General features: G+C 45.0%; 2 protein-coding genes across 18 annotated transcripts in view; one reads left to right on the top strand and one right to left on the bottom strand.

The window, feature by feature from the left end:
- Positions 1–5,232, top strand: part of LOC135094798 (NPC1-like intracellular cholesterol transporter 1) — a 5,536-nt gene extending 304 nt beyond the window's left edge. The window contains exons 1-3 of the mRNA XM_063995193.1: positions 1–152; positions 232–439; positions 538–5,232. The exon at positions 1–152 is cut by the window's left edge and continues 304 nt beyond it. Of these exons, the coding sequence (XP_063851263.1) occupies positions 1–152; positions 232–439; positions 538–3,183 (3,006 nt within the window). The 3' untranslated portion in view covers positions 3,184–5,232. The remainder of the gene's footprint in view (positions 153–231; positions 440–537) is intronic.
- LOC135094795 (FH1/FH2 domain-containing protein 3-like) overlaps positions 3,974–19,995 on the bottom strand; it is an 88,850-nt gene continuing 72,828 nt past the window's right edge. For 7 of the 17 annotated variants that reach the window (XM_063995188.1, XM_063995177.1, XM_063995175.1 and 4 more), the window contains 12 exons: positions 19,409–19,567; positions 18,947–19,132; positions 18,441–18,695; positions 17,621–17,763; positions 17,302–17,376; positions 16,940–17,132; positions 16,435–16,488; positions 15,252–15,387; positions 14,776–14,931; positions 12,840–12,979; positions 10,035–10,255; positions 3,974–6,993 (listed from right to left, as the gene is read on the bottom strand). In XM_063995188.1, the coding sequence (XP_063851258.1) occupies positions 12,870–12,979; positions 14,776–14,931; positions 15,252–15,387; positions 16,435–16,488; positions 16,940–17,132; positions 17,302–17,376; positions 17,621–17,763; positions 18,441–18,695; positions 18,947–19,132; positions 19,409–19,567 (1,467 nt within the window). In that variant the 3' untranslated portion in view covers positions 3,974–6,993; positions 10,035–10,255; positions 12,840–12,869. Of the gene's footprint in view, positions 6,994–10,034; positions 10,256–12,839; positions 12,980–14,775; positions 14,932–15,251; positions 15,388–15,565; positions 16,269–16,434; positions 16,489–16,939; positions 17,133–17,301; positions 17,377–17,620; positions 17,764–18,440; positions 18,696–18,946; positions 19,133–19,408; positions 19,568–19,995 lie in introns of those variants that run through there. The other 10 variants (XM_063995181.1, XM_063995180.1, XM_063995187.1 and 7 more) reach the window with 8 other exon arrangements.

A 19,995-nucleotide genomic window follows, 5' to 3' on the forward strand; every position in this document is an offset into this window, starting at 1 on the left:
GCGGCGCTGTGCGTGGCGTGCGGGGACCTGGCTGAGGGCGGTGAGGTGTGTGCGTGCGGCGTGACGCGCGGGGCACTTCAGGAAAGCACGCATGGTGAGGGGACAAAGGCTGAGGATGCACCGTCCCGCCCCTGCTGCCGCGGAGCCCACAGGTGAGGCTTGCTGCGCAGGTGTGCCCAGGTGTGTATATGCAGGTGTGTGGCAGTGACGACTTTGTGTTCTGACGTGTAGGTGTGGCGCGGCAGCTGTGGGCGGCCTGGCGGTGGGCGTGGTGCAGCAGGCGTGCGAGACGTGGGGTAGGGCGACGGCCGCCCACCCCGCCCGCGCCGTGGTGGTGGTGGTGGCAGCGGTGGCGGTCTGCAGCCTGGGCTTCCTCAACCTGCGCAGCGAGTGGCGCCACTACCACCTGTGGGTGCCGCAGGACTCCCTCTTCGCCCAGGTGTGTGTGTGTGTGTGTGTGTGTGTGTGTGTGTGTGTGTGTGTGTGTGTGTGTGTGTCGCCCCAGGCCAGCAGTAACCCTTCCATTCCCATCTGCAGATGAATGCGTGGCGCGCGGAGCACTTCACGCAGGAGCCGCGCACGCAGGTGGTGCTGTGGCACGGCGCGGACGGCGTGCTGACGGCCGCAGCCGTGCAAGACATGTGGCGCCTACACCAGCGCGTGGCGGCGCTCAAGGTGACGGTGGACGGCCAGCAGGTTGGGTGGCAGGACGTGTGCCTTAGGGTGCCCCGCCCCCCGGGGGAGGGCGCCAACATTAGCGTGGCAGTCATCCTGGAAAAAGTGGGCGCGGCGCTGGGCGCGGCGGTGAGCGGCACAGGGCCCGGCCTGCCTAGTGGCCTGCGGGAGGAGCTGTGTGGGCAGGTGGAGGCATGGCCCACGCGGTGCCTGGAGCACAGCCTGCTGGGGGTGTGGGGCGAGGACGCGGCGCGCATCGCCAACCTCACGGACCAACAGGTGCTGCAGGACGTGAACGCCGCCGCCGCGCTGCCCCCGCTAGGCGGCGTGCGGCGGGACGGCGCCGGGCGTGTGGTGGTGGCTGCCTCCGCGCTGCACACGTGGACCACGCGCGTGCAGACGCGGCACAAGCTGGTGCTGGACCACAGCTCGGCGCGCCGCGTGGACCAGGCGGGGCTGCAGTGGGAGGAGGCGCTGGTGGGGGAGGTGCGGGCCGTGGCGGGGCAGGGCGGCGTGGTACGGCCCCTGGTGGGCGCGGCACACAGCCTGGGCAAGGCGGCCACGGACGCCGTGACGCGGGACCTGCGGTGGGCAGCGGCGGGCGGCGTGGTGGTGGTGGTGTACGTGGTGGCCACGCTGCCGCGTCCCCTGCTTGCGCTGCTGGGGCTGGTGGTGGGCGTGCCGCTCACCCTGCTGGCGGCGTACGGCCTGTGTGCCGCGCTTGCCGTGCCCTTCAGCTTCCTCAACGCCATGCTGCCCGTGCTGGTGGCGGGCCTCGGCATCGATGACATGTACGTGCTGGCGGCGGCCTGGGAGGTGGTAGGAGAGGGAACGGGGGGTGTGGCGGAGCGTGGCGGGCGTGCACTGCGCCGCGTGGGCGTGGCCATCACCCTCACCTCCCTGACAGACGTACTGGCCTTCCTGGTGGGCGCCTCCACGCGCCTGCCTGGTCTCAGGTGGTTCTGCCTGTACGCCGCCGTCGCCACCGCCTGCGTCTTCTTGTTGCACGTGACGCTGTTCGTGGCGGCACTCGCCCTGCACCACAGGCGCCGCGAGGACTCCGCCAGCCGATGCGCGCCCCCCTGGGGTGGCGTGGTGCGGCGCGGCATGGCGAGGTACGCTGACGTCCTGCTAAAGCCCTGGATGGCGCCCGTCGTGGTGGCGGGGGCGCTGGCCCTGGCAGGGGGCAGCGCCTGGGCCGCCGCGGGACTGCGGCAGCAGTTCATCCAGACGGAGTGGTTCCTGCCGCCCTCGTCAGACCTGCACCAGATGCTGCAGGCGCGGCACGAGCAGTTCCCGCGTGAGGGCGACCATGGCTATGTGTACTTCGCCAACGTGACGCTACCCCGCGACCTGCCTGCCCTCACCCGCCTGGCCGCCGCTCTGCGGGCGTCGCCCTACGTGCAAAGCGTGGGCGCCTGGTTCCTCGCCTTCCAGGACGCCGTTCCGCCGGGCGTGGCGCCACTATCGCCGCCACAGTTCCACGAGGCGCTCTCGCTCTTCCTGCACTCGCCGCTGGGCGTGCGCTACACTTACGACATGGAGTTTGCGTCGCCGCTGCGCTGTCGCCGCGCCGCGCCGCGCGTCACGGCCTTCAGGATGCACCTGCAGCACCGCGAGCTGCGCACCATGAAAGAACAGCGAGCGGCGCTGCGCGAGGTGCGGCGGCTGGTGGCGGAGGCCCCGGTGGGCGGGTTCCGTGGGGCGTGGGCGGACGCGTACAGCCAGTGGGAGACGGGCGCCATGATCGGCGGCGAGGCGGTGCGCGGCCTGGCGCTGGTGGTGGTGATGGTGGGCGGCGTGGCCCTGGCTGTGGTAGGCGCAGGGCGGGCGGCGGCGCTGGTAGTGGGCAGCGTGGTGGCCACACTGGTGCAAGTGGCGGGCGTCATGCGGGCGTGGGGCCTCTCCGTCAACACAGTGACGGCCATCGCGCTGGTAATGGCCGCGGGGCTCAGCGTGGACTACGCCGCCCACATCGCCCACGCCTTCATGTCAGTCTCGGGCACGCGGCGGGAGCGGGTGCGCGCCGCACTGGTGGACATGGGGCCGCCCGTGCTGCACGCGGGCGTGTCCACCCTGCTGGCCTTCGCCGCCCTGGCGCCCTGCACCACCTACCTCTTCACCGCCTACTTCAGGATCCTCACCTCCGTGGCCACGCTCAGCCTGCTGCAGGCCCTGCTGGTGCTGCCCGTGCTGCTGACCCTGATGGGGCCCGCCACGCACCACACCACGCCACAAGAAGACACCTCCAAACCACCCACCACACCCCCCAACACCGCACCCTGCACCACCGCGCCGCCACACACCACGCCCACACCCGCCACACCCTCGGCAGCCACGCCCACACCACACGCCACATCCTCACCTTCACACACCACACCCTCACCCAACACACCATCCCGCAGCCCACCCCACCCACACGTGCCTCCGCCACCCACACCTCCCATCACCACACACGCAACCACACCTTGGACCTCTCCCTGCACTACCACCGCCTCGCCACCCTGACCACCCACACACCACGGCAACACTTCCCCGCCCAGCCTCACCACACACCAAACCTTCACTTCCCCCATGGCGGCCGTAGCAAAAATGAAAATAAGAATGCTTTCGAATGACAGCTGAGAAAAAAGATTACGTACATTTCAACACACACACACACATACAAACACACACACACAAAAAAAAAAAAAAAGCAGTCTTAAAAATAAGATACTGTTCTACCACGTGACTGACCTGTATGGCGTGGTCCTCACACAGGTACATAAGACACATCACATTCTCTTCCTGTCACACGTGAACAGGTCAAGCAAATACCATCTCGTCTTACTCGTCTCACAACTCACTATTTCCTCAGTACTCACGCTTCGTTCACTTCCCCAGCAATAGTTCATTTTCTCAGCTATCCTGTTCTATATTCTGCATCACTAAATCGGCGGATATTCGGTTTTTTTTCACGTAAAGTTAGTCAGGAGTCGGGTACACTAACGCGTGTTGAGTTTTGTCGTTTACTGATGACGTCACACGTCACTTCATGGCGTTCGAGTTTGATTTTTTCCTGCTCTCTCTCTTTTAGTAATTGAAGGAGTGCTATTTGATGAAAAGCTAATGCAGGAAATTAAGACAATTGTGTTTGGCTTGTGAAAGAAGAGGGAACACCAGTGGAAGAGTGCAACAAACTAAAAACAAACTAATCCACCGACTGAACTGAAAATAAATAAATAAATAAATAAGTTCATTTCTCTCTCTCTCTCTCTCTCTCTCTCTCTCTCTGAAGGGTCAACAAATAAAACACCAGTTTCGGTACACAGCCTTTTATATTTAAAAATCCATAAAGCATTATTGAGTATCAAAATCTCAGACATCAGCGTGACAAAGGTGGCATTCCTACTGTTCGGTCACTTCGGTACTCTCTCGTCTATATGATCAACATTGCCTTAACTAGCATATTGTTTTATGTATTATTATTTTCCTCTATACTAGTCTACCTTAGTATTATACAGTGAGCCACGTGGGGAAACAAAGGGAAGGGAAAGAAAGTTTGTTTCCCTCTCTCGTTATGTTTAAATAAAAAGATTAAAGGCATAGAGAAGAAAAGAGGAAAAATATATATTCTTCCTCTTTCAAGTCTAAATAACACTGAAGGACAATGAGAAAAAAATCATATGTTCTTTCTCTCCCTCAAGTTTAAATAAAAAGATTGAAGGAAATATACAAAATAAAGAGAAAAAATGTAATCTTTCTCTCGTTTGAATAAAAAGATTGAAGGAAATATAGAAAAGAAAGAAACAGTTTATTCTTTCTCTCCCACAAGCTTGAATAAAAACATCTTAGGACAGAGAAAAAGAAAAAAATGTATTCTTTCCCTCGAATTCGAAGAAAATCTAGGGACACATAAAAAATCTTCCTTCCTTAAGTTTAAACAGAAAAAAAAAAAACAATGGGAAGGGAAAGAAAATGAGGAAGAAAAGAAAAAAATGAGTTTATGAAGATATAGATAGGAAAAAGGAAAGCAAAAATGATAGGAACAGAGAAAAAGGAGAGAATTTAACTGGACAGAGAGGATGAAAAGAAGAAAAAGAAAAAGAAAAAAAGGGGAAGAGAAGGAAAACAAATGAAGATCAATGAGAAAAAACAGAAATTAATCTTTAAATTATTCTGGCTCAGACTGGGGGAAAGAAAGGAGGAAAACAGAACAAGAGAACGAGAGGGAAATGAAAAAGGAAACACAAAATGACACACGCACACATACACACACACACACACATACACACATACACACAAACACACCTCATTCAAAACGCGTCCAATCTCGATAATGACAATATTTGGAAATGTGTAGTAGTGTGAGGCAGCGACACACAGACAGACTATCACAGCTTTACAACACTCCCGTCTGTGCCTCGCTGGTGTGTTGCGGGTGTGTTGAGCAGATGGCAGGTGTGGGAGGGCCTGCCACACACCTGCATAAGGCGAAGTAAGGCTTAACCAACCACCTACTGCTGACTATTGGGGTTTGTAAGAGGTTAGCAATCAGCACCTCTCCTCCTCCTCCTCCTGCTGCTGCTTCTGTTGCTGTGAGGTTTGTGTCAGTCAGTACTTGGAAAATATATTGTTTTATTTGTATATTTTAGGACTATTGAGTTTGTAGGATTATCTTTTCAATTTTTTTGTTTTTCTTGTTTTTTTCTTTTTTCTTTTATATCTGGTTTTCTTTCTTCCTTACTTCTTTCATTTATTTTTTCTTTATCTATGCCAATTTTTTTGTCTGACTTATTTGAGTATATTTTTTTCATTTTTTTTATTTCTCTTAATTTTCTTTTTATTAATTTCTCAAGCCTATTTTTCTTTAAATGGCTAAGGTCTACAAAATTCTTAGGCCTAAATATACATACTGTTCTCTTCCTTTTCATTTATGCACATATAGAGAAAGAAAGATAGATTTTACATCCCAGGCCTATAGAATTTATAGGCTCATTTCTGGGACTGATGTCTGGCCTGTAAACTTTATCTCTACAGTGAATTCTGAAGACTTGCTGAGTTTGCTGACAAAGACTCACAGCATGCACAGAGTCAGCAGTGTATGTATGTATGTATGTATGTATGTATGTGCTACCACTGTGCCTCTTACTGACTGATTGATTGACTGACTGACCACACTTCTGTCCTTGGAAACTAACTCACGAGGGTGTGAATGCCAGGACAGGTCAGGTCATGGGAGGTCAGGTAGTGTAGGTAAGGTCATGTGGCAAGTTCTGATCAGCAGTATACATATTTACACCAACGCATGACGGCCTGTGTGTTGCGAGTGTTGTCAATGACTGACTTATTGTTTGTGTGCTTCTCTGTATCACTGGCTTGCTGTGTGTGTGTGTGGGTGATCATTGTTACCCACACAGACTGAATATATATGCTAATTGTTTATATATTTGTTTTGAGTATGACTGGCTGGGTTTTGTATGTAGCATGATAACTTATAATACACAGACACCGAATATGTATGCAAATTATTCACTTGCTTTATGTGGGGTAATATTCATAAACTTTCAAAATACAAGTTTATCGTATATTTAGTTTGTAGTCTCAGGTTGTCTCTTCTACTGTGTTTTTTTCTAATAAGCTGGTCTTGTTTTTTATCAGTCTCTATCATGATTACAATCTACATCATTATTTTCTATCCTCAGTGAAACTCTTCTACTTTTCTTTCTCCTAATAAACTGATCTTATATATTTACCCATCTCTATATTTTCTCTCGTCTGTGTGAAGTACGATCCACAAACTTCCAAAATACAATAAGTTCTTTACATCATTATTTTTTATCCTCAGTGTAACTCTTCTACTTTTCTTTCTCCTAATAAACTGATCTTGTGTATTTAAACATCTCTATCTTCCCTCTCGCCTGTGTAAAGTAACGATCATAACCTCCCAACACACAACAAGTTCCCGTCATCTTTTCCTGCCTCGCTATCGTATCCTCTCTACTCAGTCTATTTCTCCCTTCCGGTAAATATTCCTTGACTAGACTAGGTTAATCTGCTTTCTACCACCTCCTCCGTCACCACCACTATCACCACTGTCACCACAACCACCACATGCATCACTAAAGCAGCCACACCCACATCCATTCACTGCAGTTCCTTATACACCTGGAGCATCATTCTGTAGTCAGTTGTGTTAGGTTCTTGAGTGACAGACTGCTGGTGGTGGCTGTGGTGGTGCTGTGGTGCTGTGGCTGGCGTCTCAGCGTGTCTGTGCAGCGATGATAGCCAGGAGTCTTTTCTCTTCCTCCGTCAGTCCGTTCTTAAGAGTCCGCCGCACTGGAATAGAAGGAAAGTTGACTGCCAGGCCCACTCACTCAAGATAATGACATCTGGTAGGGGAAGGAAGGGTTGTGTTCTTAAATGCTCTCTTTTCATCAAGTTATTTTGAAAGGCCATGGAGAGGATAAGTCACAGTGTTATAGATGTTTTTTTGTGTTGGTAATGCTGTTCATTGTTAATTTATCACTTTTAAAGCCAACAAATATAAGTCGTCAAAGTTTTTTATAATAATTATACTGAATTCTTCTTAATATATAAATTTTTAGAGGCTGTGGAGATGGTAAGCCATAGTTTTTTGCAAGTTTTAGTGTTGATAATGCTAATTCCTTGTTACATCAACTTTCAAACGCCACAGAGATGATTACTCAGTTCTCATGGGTGTTTCTCATACTAATAATGCTGCAGACTTATCACACTGTCACTGTATTATGAATCTGTTGCTTGCTTTTCTGTACATTTATCTGCAGGGCAAGGCAGTGTGTTGCCATGTATCTATTAGCAAAGCTGTGTGAAAGTTTTAAGATCACCATTTGAAAGTAATTAATAGTTTTTGACACAAAACAAAGCTGTCGTGCAGGGTTAGTTGGCACGTACACACGCACACACACACACACACATAGATGCACACAAAAACAGATGGATGGATGAGTTTACTATAACACACACACACACACACACACACACACACACACACACACACACACACACACACACACACACACACACACAAAGCCATCCACATGCTCACATCACAGCACAATAAACACACACATGAGTAACATTTAGAAAAAAAAAAAAAGCAATTTGTACATTCATTAAATCATGTACAAAAAAAAAAAAAGCCACAAAAATAATACACCAAGCTTTCTGACACGGCCTCATTCACCAATACAAGTCAGTTAATCATAATATACACAGCAAGGACATACACATGAAGTTATTTATATACATACACTTGTAGCATGACATTTAACAGAGTGCTGAAAGAAAGGCGTACAGTTATACGTTAATACAAATAAAAAAGATAAATAGATAAATAAATAGATCAAAATAATATCAATAAAAAAAAAAAATAGATCAAAATAATATCAATAAAAAAAAATTAACATATGTATTTTAGCTTCAACATGCATCATTTAAGCCTCTCATACAACAGCTGTCAGTTTAAGTATACAGTAAACCCTGGATACACCAAACCCTTATACAGTGAACAGTGAACAGGGTGAATAATTTAAGCACCTCTCAAACAAGCCTGGCACTGAACACTAAGTCATTATAAGAGACCAAACAACACACCCCAGTGCCTCCCAAACCACCACTGCATATAATGAACTAGTCTTTGCTGTGTATGGTAGAAAGTCGGCACAATTAGTAACCGCCACTTGTACATGTATTGCTGAATGACTCTCTACATATCACCTGGCCTTGCTAATTAATAACTTCAAAAATCTCCCAAACCCACACTGAATATAATGAGCTAATCTTTGCTGTGTGGCAGAAAGTCAGCACAATTAGTAACTGCCACTTGTACATGTATTGCTGAATGACTCTACATATTACCTGGCCTTACTAAATAATAACATCTAGCACCTCATAAGCTACTATTGCATTTTAGTATTTTTGCTCAAAGTGGCAGAAAATAAAACTAGCCTAACTGGTCTTTGGATATGCATTACTTAACTCTTCTTAAATACCTGAGTTCAATAAAATACCAAGCAGTAAGGCCTCTCAAATAACTAATATATACAACAAATGAATTTTTTAGTAAATGAAGCAAAAAATAAAACTAGACTAAATGCAGTATGAATGTGTATTACTGAATGATTTTCCCTGTATGCCTGAGATTGCTGAATTATCTTACTTTAATGAATAGTAAATAAACCAAATTTTTAAACATGACAAAATTATCTCACCCCAAAATAGTTTATATCAAGAGTTTACTGTATTGAGTTTACTGTACCAACATTACAACATTCGAGGCAGTGAACAAGTGTGTGTGCGTGTCTGGAGTATAACACACACATACTCGTACACACAAACACAAAGCTGCAGGAGCACAATGCATCAGTCTGTCCTGCACACATCACGGTAAGCCAGCCAGTTATGCCGCCGCATTCTTGCACCACTCGTCCCCTTCACTCACTCGCGGGAACTGGGATATACACGAATGACTGACTGCATGACTGTTACACCTACAAAATACACACCATTGCATGGCTTCCTACACCCCATACACCATAAGACTAGCTGCATGATTGTTACACCCATAAAATATACACTAGATTGACTGCATCACCTACACTCAGATCATACACTAAATGAGTGACTGTATGACTCTTCTACACCCACCCACAGCATACATACACACCATAAAACAGATTGCATATGTTTTCACAGCCACATCACATGCTAGTTTCTAAGGAGCAGCCAAAGGGAACACTACGCTAATCATGTGAAAAATATGCAGAGAAGCATTACGATTAGACGCTTTTCTTTTACGTATTGCTAGTGATGATTTTTTTCGTGATTCCAATTTAATTTACGTTCCAGTAGTATTTGTAAGCCTAATTCTGAGCTATTTGCATCATTTCAAGGCTGTTGGTTGCTCTTCTCTCACTCTCCTTCTTCACATATGCAGTCTGTCCTCTCATTTACTCATTCCACACACGCACACACACACACACACACACACACACACACTCTCTCTTCTCTCACATATACAGTTTGTTCTCTCATTTACTCATTCTACACACTCACACACACACACACACACTCTCCTGGTTCTCTACCTAACACTCCCTCCAGCCCCACCACCTGTACTGCTGCAATGAAAACAAATATAAGCTCTAATATTTATAAGTTTAATTCAAAGTTATCTGCTTCATTCAGTCAGTCACTCGCTCCGTTCCAATCCCCTGAGAAAGCAAGAGAACGAATCCATGAGTGAGTTGATGCAAGGTCACGAAACTCAGCACGAAAGGTCACAGGCGGCAAACAGGTCATAGGTCAGCCGCAGGAAAGGTCACGCTAAAATTTACTGGAGAGTGAGCGGCAGGTGGCGGTTGTGGTGGTGGTGGCGACAGCGGCGGTGGTTGTGGTGGTGGTGGTGGTGGTAGTCGTGGCAGTGGTGGTGGTGGTGGTAGTGGTGGTGGAGGTGGTGTAGGAAGTGGTTACTCCCGCACCACCAGGGCCTCCAGGTGGGACAAATCCGGCACTCCTTTCCTGGACCGTGACCTCCGAGGGCCATTAGCGGCGGGGACTGTGGATTAGGGTCACGGCAGGTCACCTCACCTGACCTTGATTTGATCACACAGCACACAGGTCTTGGTGGCACCACAGTCCTCACCACAGTACACCACACCACTCTTTTTATACAACTTAATACAACAAATACAGGTACTCTTTAAACTGGTGTTGACAGCATAGTGTATGTTGTTGTATTTGAGTCATCCTACAGGACCTATTGAGTCATAATATTCCTACTGGTGCTAAAAGCTTCCCCACGACTCTATCACTATTCATTACTCCACCTGAGTCACCCTGCAGGTCTTCACTGAGTCATAACGTACCTATTGCTGCTAAAGATTTCTTCCACTCCCATTCAGACAACAATTCATGGTCCTGTGCTGTTTATGTTATGTAAATTCACTTGATAAAAAAAGTAAATAAGTAAATCAATGATAAATAAATATGGTAATAATAAGAAAAAATTTGATGCAGTATAAAAATGACTGATCATACAAATCATGACCTCAGTTTCATTGGGGAGAAAAATGATAAACATCTCTCATCTCTAAACCCCAAAAAAAAGAAACAGTGTGACTTCTTGTATTAATTCTGTCTCATGATTGAAAAACAGACATTGAGAGTTAACCAGCATCCTCACTTCCTCATCCCTTCACTGACAGACTCTGCAACTCCCTCCCTCCCCTCCTGGCTGTCCTACACTTACAACTCCCTCCCTCCTGGCTGTCCTACGCTCATAGCTCCCTCCTTCCTGGCTGAATTACACTCACAACTCCCTCCCTTCTGGCTGTTCTACACTCACACACTATCAAGCCTGAATACACTGCGCCTCAATCTAATAATCCTCATTGCATAAGAAAATAAAAGTAAAAAAACATCAAAGAATAGCAAAAAAAATACAGCAACTGCGACTAACAAAACAAAAATAAATACAGCGCTTGAACATGCATGAATAATAAATAATGCATGAATCCTGTACAGAACGCTATTAGTGCAGCACAGCAAGATACTAAACGCTGAAACAGACTACGAAGCAAACCAACGTGACTGCTGCTGCTGCTGCTGCTGGTGACCCTCTGGTGAAAGGACACTCATTACAGGGAAAGAGTTGAGTGGTGAGTACCCTAATTACATAGGAAAGTGATTTGACAGATAAATAAATTACAGAAAAAAGTTGAGAGATGAATAATTGGATAACAGAAAAAGAGTTGAGAGATGAATAACTGGACTACATAAGAAACTAGACTGAGAAATGAATAACTATATCAGATACGAAAGTGACTTGTGAATAACCACATTCGAGAAAAGAAACATGACCTGAGAGATGAATAGCTGAACTGCATAAGAGTCAGCTGAGAGGTGGACAGGGAAGGAGGCTGCAGTGTGATGGGGGTGACACAGGTAAAGAATCTACACTGGTCTTGATGGTGAATAATGACTGAGATGCTGAGACTCTCCCCAAACAAGGGCCTCAAACCCAGGAACCCTTGAAGGTGACACAAACGCACTAAATATTAAGACATAATGACAGATCTTTCAGTTCATTAAGACTTCAAAGGAACTGATCTAATCTATAACCTGAAATTCACTTATACTTAAGATCTATGCTATGAACACTGCACCACCTCACCAAGCTTCTCAGTGATGCTCAGAATAACGGATTTTTTTTATTCACTAACTTTTCAAAGGATCTCAACTAATCAAGAAACTGGAATTCACGCGTACCTAAGAGCTATACCACACACACTCCACCACTCCACTAAACTGCTCCACACTGCACTCCACACACACAATGCTGGGGAAACAAACACCACTCGTTGCTAACTAAGGGAGGGAAGAGGGAGGAACACACTACCAACACTTAGATCCAAAACTTCCCTTCCTGTCCCAAACACAGAGAGGAAGGGAAGTGAGCTGGATGATACAGAACTAAAATGCCAAACCTCACACAAAACCAAGGAAGGAAAGGGAGAGGGAAGGGAGGGGTGACTGTAATGATAAATAAATGGGAGATAAACTGTTTCCCCACCCACTGCACAAGGAGGAGCAGAGGTGACGAACAGAACTATCAGTCACTTAAACACCATTGTGCAAACTGTGGCAAGGGAGGTACAGAAACTATCAAGTGACTGCCTGGTGACCTGGACTCTGGCAAGGTCAATTCGCCAGATAATGACACACAGGCATGGTAACACTGCCACTGGATACTGCCCCCCACCTCCCTGCTGTCTTAAAACATGCAGGAAACTGACTGTACCCCAACCAAGACACTAATAAGTTACCAGGTTGTTTGAGCTAACATAATCCAGGACCTTACAAGTATTTCAGTGAGAGTACAAAGTCAATTTACTGCACATTTCAAAGACCAATCAGCAGATGAGAGAATCAACCACTTCCAGAGTTACCATTGAGTTACCCTTGAGCACAGACAGGGAGGAAACAGGACTATGAAACAGGGTAGTACCGAGGCAGGGAGGGGACACAGCACTCCACAACTATACTGGCTGACAAGGGAGGAGGTGAGGAGGACTGTACTATCAAACCAACTAATGTGACAGGGAGGGGACACACAAGACTCCATGACTAGACTGGCTTACAAGGGGGCTGAGCTGGCCTTGGGATGGGGACTAGTCAATATGGAGCTGTTGGACTTGCTGGAGAGCCTCTAATTCATTAATGAGGTTACGGTCACGGGTTCTGGAGCGCTTCACTGTGCCTGATGCGGCCGACTGACGAGCTGTCGTGATGCAGGGGAGTGAGACTGATGACTGAGGTGTGACTGACTGACTGACTGACTGACTGAGTGAATGGTGGGGTGTATGTGTGATGCTATAGAGGGTACTAGGGCTTGTGTATGACTGAGTGTGTGTGACTGACTGACTGACTGACTGACTGACTGACTGACTGATGTGGTGTGTGTGTGTGTGTGTGTGTGTGTGTGTGTGTGTGTGTGTGTGTGTGTGTGTGTGTGTGTGTGTGTGTGTGTGTGTGTGTGTGTGTGTGTGTGTGTGTGTGTGACTAACCGACAGACTGATTTAAAAGTCTGTGTGTGCATTTGAGTGTGTGTGTGTGTGACTAACCAACTGACTGATTTAAAAGTCTGTGTGTGTATTTGAGTGTGTGTGTGTGTGTCTAACTAACTGACTGATTTAAAGGTCTGTGTGTCTATTTGAGTGTGTGTTTACATATTTATATTTGTTACGGGACTGAATTAAGCTACTGAGAGAGAGAGAGAGAGAGAGAGAGAGAGAGAGAGAGAGAGAGAGAGAGAGAGAGAGAGAGAGAGAGAGAGAGAGAGAGAGAGAGAGAGAGAGAGAGAGAGAGAGAGAGAGAGAGAGAGAGAAACAAGGAAAATATGAAAGACAAACAAAATACATTAAACAAACAGTATGTTTGTCAGTCTGGTGCATTAATACAAGCTAACACATATGTAAAGCTGCTTGTGTGCGGAAAACAAATAAAATAAATGAAATAAACACCATAGCACTAATATAAAACATTATGAAGGGAATTTAGATAACTGAGCCTTCCTTAGAAAATACATTAAATAAAAAGAAGCATTGAACTTATAGATTAAGAGCAAAATAAATGATAATTGTATTTAGGAAACTGTAAATTATGGGAGTTTATAAAAGGATGCTTAAAAATATATATTCATAATTCTTTCTCATTTCTAAGCTGCTTAAATAAATAAACCAATACTTCCTACATAAAATCCTGAAAGAAATGTGTAAATACTCATTATATTCTTCCCCATTTCTATAACCACACCATCACTCATCAAGGAATGATGGAAATAAAGAGGAGTGTCTTTTTTTGTTTCCACTTTCTTAGTCAGTAAATAAAGGGAACTTATTGACAAAACCCTGGAAAAAAATATATAGAGGAACAGAGAATATGAATGAAAAATGTTTAGAAACTTTAACAGCCAGTCAACTTCCAACATTACACTGAACAAACAAACAAACAAACAAACAAAGAGGAATACAAACAAATAAACAAACAAACAATGGCAAGAACACAACACCCAACCAGAAAAGTCCAAACAAAACCCTGAAATCAAAACAACAACAAAGCAAACACTGCAACATCAACACAGAACAATTTAACATTCCTTTCAACAACATAAACAAACCCAAAAAATACAACATAAACAAATCCACAAAACTCCACAACCTCAAAGATTAAAAAAAAAGAAAAAAAAAAAAACAGAGAGAGAGAGAGAGAGAGAGAGAGAGAGAGAGAGTGTGATACACCAGATAAAAAAAAAAAAAAGCTAAAAAAAAAACATAATTTTATCTTTACAACCGACTAACACTCCCTAAACTAACCTAACAACCCCAAACTAATATTCACAACCCTAAAACCCTAAAAAAAACATATAAACAAACCCTAAGCACTCCAAAACACAACACAAGGCAACTCTGCAACCCCACAACTCTATGCTACCTCCCCACGACCCCTCTCCCTCAGACATCCTTCCCACAATCCCACACACCCCCTGACCTTCCTCCCCACACCCCCAACACTCACATGACTTGCGGTCGGCGTGTCTAGATCTCTTCCGTTCCCTGGGTGTGGTGCGGGCGGAGGGACCCTGTGTGGCTGTCTTCACCAGGGAGTCCAACAGTGCGTCCTCCCCTTCCATCACCTCCACCATGCTCTCCTCGCCTCTGCTGCGTGTCTTGCCTGTGGTGGTTAGGTTAGGTTAGGGTGGTTGGCAATGTTTTTTGTTTATTTTTTTTTTGTTTTTTACTTTTCTTTTTTTCGTTGTTGTTGTTTTTTTTGTGTGTGTAGTGGTTTGTGTTTTTTTTTATGTTTCTTTTTGTTTTGTTGTGTTTTCTTTCCTGTTTTTTTACATTTCTTTGTTTTTTTGTTTTGTTTCATTGTTTTCTTTCCTCTCTTTGCATTTCTTTGTTATTTGTTTTGTTTTGTTGTGTTTTCTTTCTTCTCTTTCTGCATTTCTTTGTTTCTTGTTTTGTTTTGTTTTCTCTCTTGTTTTAACTCACCTTCCCGCGTTCTCCTCCAGGTGTTCTTGCCTCGAATGGTGTCAGTGTCGGAGACGTCAGAGTAATTGAGGAGCTGGCGGAGGTCAGAGTCTGCCTTCTCCTCCTTGGTCTGTTTGGAACGCTTGAACTTCTCCATCTGAAACACACCACTCGTCAGCACTACCACCACCATCACCACCACCACCACCACCACCACCACCACTGCCACCTCTCCTTCCATGCACAATCAGAGAAAAACAGATTACATCCAACTTTCCCTTCTCAAACACACATCACTCATTAACTGTGGTTGTTTTTTGTTTACACACACACACACACACACACACACACACACACACACACACACACACACACACACACACACACACACACACACAGCCATAACCACAAAATAGGAAACCATCAACAAACACAGTGCAAAAGAAATATTCCCTCCTTTTGTGGAATTGTTGAAAAGGAAAATAACTGTAAGATATAAACTTAAACCCAAAAGATTCAGTTCTAACACCTCACAGCACAAAATTATGGAAGAGGAAGATTAGAGGAACACACAGTAAGCACAAACGATTCCTCCCCAAGCTGGGTGAAGCAAACACACACCAATGAATGAGTAATCACAGTATCAACAAAGTAAACAAAAAAATTGGGGAAAGATGTGAAATATTGTAAGATTAGGCTAATAAAAATGCATAAATAAATATATAGATCAATAAAACATAAAAATAAGCAAAAAAATAATCAAATAAATAATTTATCATATTTCAAGAAGCAAAATGTAAACTAGAATAAATATATGTAAATATAATTGAAATGAAAACGCAAGAAAAGAATGAAACCTGTGCATAAACCATTACGTATTCTTAAAAGTAAATGTATCAGATGAAATAATAACATACAAACACAAGCTTATATAGGTGACACAAAAACATAAACAGCAAATTTTACTATAAGATGAAAAAAAAATAAAAAAGGAAGAAAGAAAAAAGAAATAGAACTGATTACCTTCTCAAAAGCAAACTGTAAGAGAAACAAAATAATTCATAAGTCACACACACACAAACACACACAAAGAATAAATAAATAAATAAATAAATAAATAAATAAATAAATAAATAAACAAATAAATAAATAAATAAAAGCGAGGAAAAGGAAATAATTAATTGTCTCCAACACTCCAAATTACCGATCTGTTTTTGAGACATGGCCTGAGAATCCCATTGGCGCGGTATTCACTCTCCTGTGAGGCGGAACAGAATGTTAGCTCTCTCTCTCTCTCTCTCTCTCTCTCTCTCTCTCTCTCTCTCTCTCTCTCTCTTTCTCTCTCTCTCTCTCTGTGGCATTTCAATTTCTTTTGGTTTTCTTTCATTATACATAAATTTTGTAAGACCCATCTCTCTCTCTCTCTCTCTCTCTCTCTCTCTCTCTCTCTCTCTCTCTCTCTCTCTCTCTCTCTCCTTTTTTAGAATCATCTCTTTTCTCCATTCTTTCCATCCACTTCTCTCCTACAAAATCTCTCTCTCTCTCTCTCTCTCTCTCTCTCTCTCTCTCTCTCTCTCTCTCTCTCTCTCTCTCTCTCTCTCTCTCTCCTTTACTTCCCTTTTCCAATCTTCTCTTCTCTTTCATCCCTCTCTATCTCTCCTTTCCAATCCTCACTTCCCTCTCACCCTCTCCCTCTCTCCTTCACTCACCTCAGAGATCATCTTCCCCCTGGTCTTGTTCCTCTCCCTGTGTGCAGCCTTCTTCTGGATCTGCTGCAAGACACGTTCCCGACACGTCCTATACTCCAGGGCGAACTCACTGACCACTGAACACACCTGCTGCACCTTGATTTCATGGGTCATCAGCAGAGGTGTTCCCAGCCACAGCAGGAAGCGATGGAACCTGGCCAGGGGAAAGATACAGGCATAAAATTGAAGATTAGTAATAAATAAATAAATAAATAAATAAATAAATAAATAAATAAATAAATAAATAAATAAATAGATAAAAAAAAAAAAAAAGTGAAAATACCAATAAGGGTAAGAAAGGGTAATCTTGTCTGTTCCCTCACCTCGTCATGACTCTCTTGTAGATGATCTCGAGAACAATGATCCTTTCCGCGCAGTCTGCTAAGAACTCTGACATTCTGTGGGATAGAAACACAGGGAGTGACTTTTTCTTTCTGTCTTCCTTCCTTCCTTCTTTCCTTTCTCTGTTCGTCCTTTCTTTTTTCTTTTCATTATCAACATTATCATTATTCTCTATTTGATTCATTTCATGTGACAGTCTTTCTTACTATCTATTCCTTATTATCTCTCTCTCTCTCTCTCTCTCTCTCTCTCTCTCTCTCTCTCTCTCTCTCTCTCTCTCTCTCTCTCTCTCTCACTCACTTGAGTTTGATCTGCGTGGGGCCATCGTGCTTGGCGATGGCCTTGAGGTAGTCCCAGGAGGCCTTACAGTCTACCTGCATCTTGGCTATGGTGTTCTCCAGCTCCTCAAAGTCCACCCTTGATGCCCTTGTGATGGACCCAATCTGAGGCAGGGAGGGAAACATTACTACTCTTTATTTTGTCGATATATCAATGCCTGGCTGATATATTCTTCATGAGAGATGGCCAAGATAAGGTCCAAACACACACACACATACACAGGAGGCAAGGGGACAGACACTGCTGCTCTTTGTCTGTCTATCTATCTGAGACAAACATCGGCACTCATTCTTTACCTGCCTAATCACACACTAATATATCCTTGAGATGGCCCCAGTCTGATGGCACTCATTGTCTGTCTGTCTATCTATAACCCTGAGGCAAAGAGAGAAATGTTACCACTTTTTGTCTGTCTGTTAGTAGCATGTGAACTGTTTCATTTATCCATACCTGTTCACCTCATCCATTCATCCACTTCTCTACACCCATGTTAAAGTAGAAATGAACACCTATCTGTCTCACTTCCTCCTCCACTTCTCTGGAGATCCCTCACATGTACACAAACAAGCCCAGCAGTCTACCCATCCACCTCACCACCACTCAGTCCACTTAGCTACACACACCAGAGTAGAGACCAGCAGCATCCATTCAACATATCACAACAAAAACTAGTTTAAATTATCTATCTCAGTAATCTTGCTATCTACCTATCAACTTCCCCAGACCCCCATCAGAACAGCATCCAATCCAGCTACCAACACACACACACACACACACACACCTCCGAGTACAGATCAGTGGTGTCGGGGAACTTCTCGATGACCATGTGACACAGGTGGTGCAGCAGAGAGTGTTTGTGTACCGTGTCCTTCACCTCCGGCACCTTGGACAGGTACTCAATCTGGAAGCCCCGTGACTCTGACCCATTCAGGAAGTTGCCGATGGAGAGAAGCACAGAGAGGATTACTTTGAATGTCTTGTTCTTCTGCAGGTCCTCCACTCCCTGCTTCAGGTCCATCAGGGGGTCTGCCACCTCCTGTGGGTGTGGGAGTGGTTAGTGGCTGAATGGAGGAGGGTCTTAAAGATGAGTGGAAAGTGGATATTTTAAGGGTCATTGTTGATGAGTGGATGCAGTAAAGCAGTAAAGATGAGTGGAAGGAGAACATTTTCAAGGGTTTGTGTTAATGAGTGGATGCAGCTAAAGATGAGTGGAAAGTGGATATTTGCAAGAATTTGTGCATTAGTGAGTTGAACCAGGTCCTCCTTCTCTCTCCCCCTCCCTCTCACCTTCTCTGTGTTCTCATAGTCCAGCTTGAAGAGCCACAGGTTGAGTCTGGCTGGCAACTCAGAGATGGAGGCCAGCATCATGAGGAACTGTTCCGCCGATCCCAGAGGCAGCTCAGGGTTGGAGATCGCTGCCTCCTGGATCTTCTCCTTCTCCTCGGCTGTCGGCAGCATGGTGGTCAGCAGTTTCTGGAAGGTTAAGTTAGGTTTGGTGATGGTAGTTTATGTGCTTGTTGTTGTTGTTGTTGTTGGTAGTGGTGGTGGTGGTGTGTTTTTTTGTATTTCAATGAGTTAATCAATGGTATAAAAAATATATATAAAAAAACAGTGACTCATGTTGTTGTTATTGTTGTCTTTTTTTTATGTAAGCCAGAAATCTGATTAAAAGCACAATAAGAAAACCACTAATAAAAAAAACACTCTTATCACTCCTATCATCATCATCATCATCATCATCATCATCACCTCAATGCCCTCCCTGTTGATGATAGAGGAGTCCATCTTGAGAATAGCAGTCTTGATGGTGCGTGGAGGCGGCAGTTTGGTCATGCCGATATTGATGACGTTGGAACGCTTGGGATCCAGTACAATGAGCTCCTTCACGCCCTTCTGGTCCTGTTGCTTCTGTGGGGCGGCCAAGGGGATGGGAGGCGAGGTGGACAAGGGGAGGTACAAGAGAGACAGGAGGAGAAGGAAGTAACAGAGTAATTATGAAAGGAAGGAAGAGGAGCAGAAGGAAAGAAAGATGATGAGAAAGGAGGACGAGGAGGTAGAGGAGGAGGAGGAGGAGAAAGAAGAGAAATATAATCATTAGTTTTCCATTTTGATTTATGTAAACTATAAAAACTAAGAAAAATACATAAATAAAAATAAACAAATAAATAATCATTCTCATTAAGTTGGCCAGACAGATTCTCTATTATACATTTCATTGTCAAATACACATATACACTGTACTGTATTTCAAATACACATATACACTGTACTGTATTTCCACTGTATGCAGGTACTGTACTGTCTGAGCCATTTGACCTAACTATTGTATTTCACTT

This window comes from Scylla paramamosain, chromosome 46 (genome assembly GCF_035594125.1).
Source record: "Scylla paramamosain isolate STU-SP2022 chromosome 46, ASM3559412v1, whole genome shotgun sequence".
Taxonomy (NCBI): domain Eukaryota; kingdom Metazoa; phylum Arthropoda; class Malacostraca; order Decapoda; family Portunidae; genus Scylla; species Scylla paramamosain.